The sequence below is a fragment of the Ictalurus furcatus genome, chromosome 18, assembly GCF_023375685.1.
Source record: "Ictalurus furcatus strain D&B chromosome 18, Billie_1.0, whole genome shotgun sequence".
Classification (NCBI taxonomy): Eukaryota; Metazoa; Chordata; class Actinopteri; order Siluriformes; family Ictaluridae; genus Ictalurus; species Ictalurus furcatus.
This window is the reverse complement of record NC_071272.1, coordinates 17,285,038-17,291,037: the sequence shown is the minus strand read 5'-3', so window position 1 is coordinate 17,291,037 and position 6,000 is coordinate 17,285,038. Positions and strand designations below refer to the sequence as shown.

The following is a 6,000-nucleotide window of genomic DNA, read 5'->3' as shown; positions in this document are numbered from 1 at the left end:
GGTTATCACGTTTGCCTAGTACCTCCGGGTTTGGGGGTTCAAATCCCGCCTCCGCCCTGTGAGAATGGAATTTGCATGTTCTCCCCGTGCTTCAGGGAGTTTTCTCCGGGTACTCCGATTTCCTCCTCAGTCCAAAGACATGAGTTGTAGGTTGTTTGGTATCTCTAAATTGTCCATAGTATGTGACTGTGTATGCGATTGTGTCATGTGATAGGTTGGCAACACATCCAGGGTGTCCCCTGCCTTGTGCCCTGAGCTCCCTGGGATAGGCTCCAGGCTCCCTGTGACCCTGTGTAGGATAAGCGGTATGGAAAATGGATGGATGTATTATTTATATGTTTGTTTATTCAGTGAGTTTTTGTGTTGCTTCCAAGGCGACTGACAATGCTGTTTATGCATTCATTATTGAGAAAACAGTTTAATTAGTGTAATTAACGTAATAGGTCGCCTATGAAGGAAAACAAAACAATGAGAAAATCATGCTGTTGTAGAAGCAAAATTATATATATTACTCAGCAGTGTCATTAAGTTGATCGAGTGCAGTACATTAAAAAAAAACTGGTTATTAAACTCCAACCTCCTGAGCTCTTAGACAAATAAAGTTGACAGATGCATATTCCAGCTTAATTTAATATGGAAGTAGACAATTTGGGGTAATACTACATTAAGTCAACACAAATTTATCAAAGAAAATGGTAAAAATTATAATACAGTTTATGAAATGCCTCAAGTGGTCACGTGGACAACACAAGTAAATGAAGTACCCTTGTAGATATATCTGGTTCAAAATAACCCAATTTATATAATATATATTCACTTAATTTGAACAAAATGAAAGAAACCGTGGGTTTAACTGTCTAAAACCTGAGCAGGATTTGTTTACGTCATTTGTATACTACATTATTAAGATATATAAATAACAAATAACAAGTGCTAATTGGTATGTGCATTGGAAAAAACAACTGCTTAATTGCTCAGCTAGTTAAAAAACTTTTAAGATAAAATATTAATCCAAAATAAAAGAGCGTATGTTCTGTTAGTAAATTGTGAATAAATCATTTTTACAGGTTTCTTTTTTAAATTATACCATTTCTACTTTATTAAAAATATTGGTATCAAAGGTGAATATGCAGTCATTATAGAAAACGAAAAAACAACTGTGGCAACATCGTAAAACATCGTATCTGGAAGTTAAGAGCGCTACCAAATAAAAACTTACCACTGTGAAACATTCTGCTCAAGTCGTGCTTGCAAAGTTGGTTTCGATCGAACTGCTTGATCATCCACATTTTCAGAATCTGACTTGGGCTTGTACTTGATACGGTAAAACGAATGACATAAGTAACTCTCTTTCTAATTGCTTTAAAAACCTTGGAAGCAGAAGTTCACGATTATGGTAAGGTGCGTTATATTTCTGACACAAACTTGAGGTTTTTGGCCAATCACAATGCAGTGGGTCAGCTGGCCAATCAGAGCACTCTGGGCTTTTCAGAAGGAGAAGCTTTGCCGAAACCGGAACTCAATCAGAGTGTTTCAGACAGACTGGGAATAGAGGAACTGCACTAATGTATAGTATGTGAAAAATAATGTGCTTTTTGAAAATTAAAGCCTCTATTCTATTACACCCAATAAACAAAATAATGAACTTTTAAAATCATCATATGACCCCTTTGAACAAAACAACTGTTCTTTATCTGAAACAAAAATGTGCCATATGGTCAATGGCACAGAACATTGCTAGACTGAAAGCATGATGTTTAGTTATAGCTAGAGGTTTAGTTAGGGTGTCATGACAGGCAAGCAGAGGCAGTCAATGGATGGTGGACAAACCTCCAGGTAGCTGATGGTGGGTGTGCTGTAGATCTTCATGTTGGTGGTGTTTACTGCTGGCAGCTGCAGTCCATCGCGGAACCATTGCAATGTTGCACTTGGATGAGCCAGAACCTCACATGTGAGATTAACAGCATTCCCTTCCCATGTAAACCTTGCCACTGGGCCCTGGATCTTTGGAGCATCTGTAATGAACCCCATCAAAGCATTAGTCAAAAAATTATTTGAAAACAGAAGCAAAATGGTGTAGTCTAGTTTACTGTTTTCCCTGTTAATGTTGCCAAAGCTCAGTACTGTATTGTTTTTTGAGTTGACACTTTTGCTACAGTCTGGATTTTAATCCCTCTCTCAGCTCCGGAAAATATCTGTCTGGAGGGATAACCTAAGCCAGGAGGCTAAAGGTAACACTCAGCATGATGCTACCACCACCATGCTTCCTTGCAGGGATGCAGGGATTACATTTTGTTCTCATCAGACAGAGAATGTTTGGGGTCTCCAACATGTCTTTGGGCAAACTTCAAACAGGATTTCATATGGCTCGCCAGGTGTTCAGTGCTCTCCCTTGGCCTCTTGGTTCCTTTTCTGGCTAATGCCCTCCTTATCCAGTCACTGACTTTTAGTGGATGTCCTCCTCTAGGCAGAGTTGTGGTTGTCCCATGTTCTTTCCATTTTTTAATAATGGATTTAATAGCACTCTGCACAATGTACAAAGTTTGGAATAACTTTAGAACCAAAGCCTGATTGGTACTTTTCTGAGAACTTTGCTCCTGACTTGCTTTGACAGCTGCTCGGTCTTCATCAGGCTGTTTGTTTAGATATTTTCTCTAACAAACTCTAGGACCTTCAGCTGTATATATGTTGAAATCATTCCGTTACCTCTGATGGCAGCTGATTGCATCAGATCTACAGTTATTTAGGGGTTTCATACCAATAGGGGTGAATACTTATGCAAATCTTTATTTTTTAAATTTGTAAATATTCTTTTTCCCACCGCTTCAATATTATGAACTACTTTGTGCAGATTCATGACATATAATCCTAATTAAGTCCATTTCAGTACCAGGTTGTAAAGTTCAACGTGGGTAAATTTTTATTTTGTCATTTTATTTTTTATTTTGTCTCATATTTAAATTTTGTGATTCATCTACTTAAAAGCTTAAAACATTCTGTTAATAATTTCGGCAAGGACGTTTTGACATTTTGGACTTTTTCTACAAAAGCATTTCTCATGCCTAACTGTCAGGCGATATCCACTTGGCACTTGTGTAATTTGCCTGGCTGTAAAGCTGGCCGTACGGGAGACGAAGGCTCCATTGGGTAATTGACCTCTCTAATATTAGACCACTAGGCACCAGAGAGTCAGCACATCTCCATGGTTCTGCTGTGATAAGGCAAATTCGCCCTCCAATCTTACTGCCATCTGTGAGCTCCTCTCAGGACCATAGGCTTAAACGCCGGTGTTCAGACAACACAAACACATCTCTTTTTAGGAGTACAAAATAACCTTATAATTGCTCAGCCATCCAAAAGAACATAACAAACCCTACACTCATCAGAGATAACTTCCTAGGACATGTATTTTATCTCTGAAAAGCCTGTCAGATGATGGTTTCAGTTATACTGATTTATAACACAGCACTGCTGAATTCTTCACAGAAGGAGTTGATTAATTTTCTATAACAGCAGCTCTGATAATTGTGCCAGCTGTGCCAGATGAACATCACAGGTTTATATTAATACGCTCATTCTACTATGTTATTGTTTCTATAGTAACAGCTCATTTGCAGGTATGGTGGATTCTACATATTACTAAGTAAAATAAAAATATTGGTTAACTGTTGCTTTTTAACAAAAACAAAACAAAAAAATGTTTTACTTGTTTATATGGTGATGATTTCTGTAAGGATATATTTATTTAAAGTTTATGGGAGTAGTCCTCAATGTCAGCACTTTGTAAGTAAGTTTTTTTTGCCACAGGAAAGTCTTCAGGTCTTTACAGTTTGTGGCTTCCCAGTAATAAGCAGCATTTTCATCTGTTTACAGCTGCAATAATGTAAAATGGTAACAGGAAATAATTTTGAGGATGTGCCATAAAATGTGCTGTTCTTAATCAATCTTGGCAAACTGTTGCCAAGTTGCTGTGGTATAAGAAGTATAAAACACTAAAGGACTATATCACACTCCCTAAAGGCAACATCAGACCTCAATGCACTATAAGTCTAGTGGTAGGTTTTCCTGATGTACAGTCCCCTCTGAAACTATTGGAACGGCAAGGCCAATTCATCCATTTTTGCTGTAGAATGTAGACCTTTGGATTTGAGATCAAGAGTTTAGATTTTCATCTTGTATTTCCTGGTATGTATATGTAAATGTATTAAACATAACACAATTTGTAGGTGAGCAAAAATATTGTTTAAAGAATTAATAGCTCTGAGCATCTACTCTTGGTTCTAGCCTTCGGTTTCACCTGGAAAGACTGCATGTGTTGTTAAAAAGGATAAGCCAACATGAAGATCAGAGATATGTCTGGGAGAAAAGCAAGCTATTTTGAAGCTGAGAAAAGAGGGGAAATCTATCAGAGGCACTGCAGAAACATTGGGCATAGGAAAAGTAACAATTTGGAATGTCATGAAAAAAAATGAAATTACTAGTGTACTGAGCAACTGACACCAAATGGATCGGCCAAGGAAACCAACAAGAGCTGATGACAGGAACATTCTGAGAGCTGTGAAGAAAAAGTGGAAGGTTTTAGACTGGCCAGGTCAATCACCAGACCTCAACCCAATTGAACATGCATTTCACTTCTTGAAGAGGAGACTGAAGGGAGAAATCCCCTGAAACAAACAACAAGATGCTTTGGTAAAAGCCTGGAAAAGTATCACAAAAGCAGAAACCAAAAATTTGGTGATGTCACTGAGTTAAAGGCTTGATGCAGTTATTGCAAGCAAAGGATATGCAACCAAATATTAGGTGGTACTTTAATTTACTTCCAGACTTATCTGTTCCAATACTTCTGCTCACCTAAAAATTGTGTGGTCTGATACAAAAGGTTCTACGTTTTATATTGTTTAACACACACACACACACACACACACACACATACATATACATATATATATATATATATATATATATATATATATATATATATATATATATATATATATATATAAATACCAGAAAATAAGAGTTGAAATCCTTATCTCTTGTCTTATATCCATCTTTTGATCTCAAATGTCTTCGGTGTCTAGCACAAACAAATTAACTGGCCTTTCCATTCCAATAGTTTTGGAGGGGATAGTAGTAACGAATAAACATGCACCTCCAGAGGCATGGTTGGGATTGGCAGCAAGCAGCAAATTAGTGGATTTTGATTTTTTTCTGTCCTTGCTCTCAAAAGCTGTGTCCTGGATAATGACTGTCCAGGCCATTCAAAGGTTGTGTAACAGCATGAACTTATTCAGGTTCACCTGCTCTAAACAAAGCACCTTTCTCTTATTGCTAATTAATCCAAGCCTCTCCAAGCACTCAGCCAACCACCTGATTACAAGCAAGCCGTACTGCGTTGAACTGCAATTGCACATCAGTCGTGCATTGTGATGTTATCTCATGACTGGAGCAGATTACTTGTTTTTCGGGTGAGGGAAATTAATCCAATCAGTCTTTTTTCAGCTCTGTGTTTCTGATTCCCAGAACCCATTTGAGAGTGCAGAGTAAGATAAAAACTGATTTTGATCTACCCTTTTCTGTAAATCTCTTAGATGCTAATGGTGCGTAGATGCTGCTGAAGAAAATGTAATTTGATCAGATTAAAAGCTTTTGCATTACCACCTCATAATTTTTTTTTTTTAACTGGCAGTCAGAAGTGTCATATTTGATATGCCCAACATTTTTGTGCATGTGATTATGCATGAGGTCATTCAACGTTTTTTTTAAATCAAACTCTTGAAAGAAATGTGTGCTAAGAAGCAGTTTATGGTACATCTAACAACACAGATCAATTTTATCAGCATTTTTTAGTCAGTGTTACTGAAACCAACATATAAAATATCCAATATTCAAAATCTTGAGAGATATAATTTTATATGACAAACATTAAGCAGCTTTAGACATAATTATTCTAAGTTCTCAAAAAGTCAAAATGTTGTTTTTTTCCAGACACAGCAATAT

General features: G+C 37.1%; 1 protein-coding gene across 3 annotated transcripts in view; it reads right to left on the bottom strand.

Moving 5' to 3' along the window:
- Positions 1-6,000, bottom strand: part of ncam1a (neural cell adhesion molecule 1a) — a 317,584-nt gene that overhangs the window by 68,787 nt on the left and 242,797 nt on the right. For all 3 annotated transcript variants that reach the window (XM_053648813.1, XM_053648811.1, XM_053648812.1), the window contains exon 10: positions 1,831-2,015. In XM_053648813.1, the coding sequence (XP_053504788.1) occupies positions 1,831-2,015 (185 nt within the window). The remainder of the gene's footprint in view (positions 1-1,830; positions 2,016-6,000) is intronic.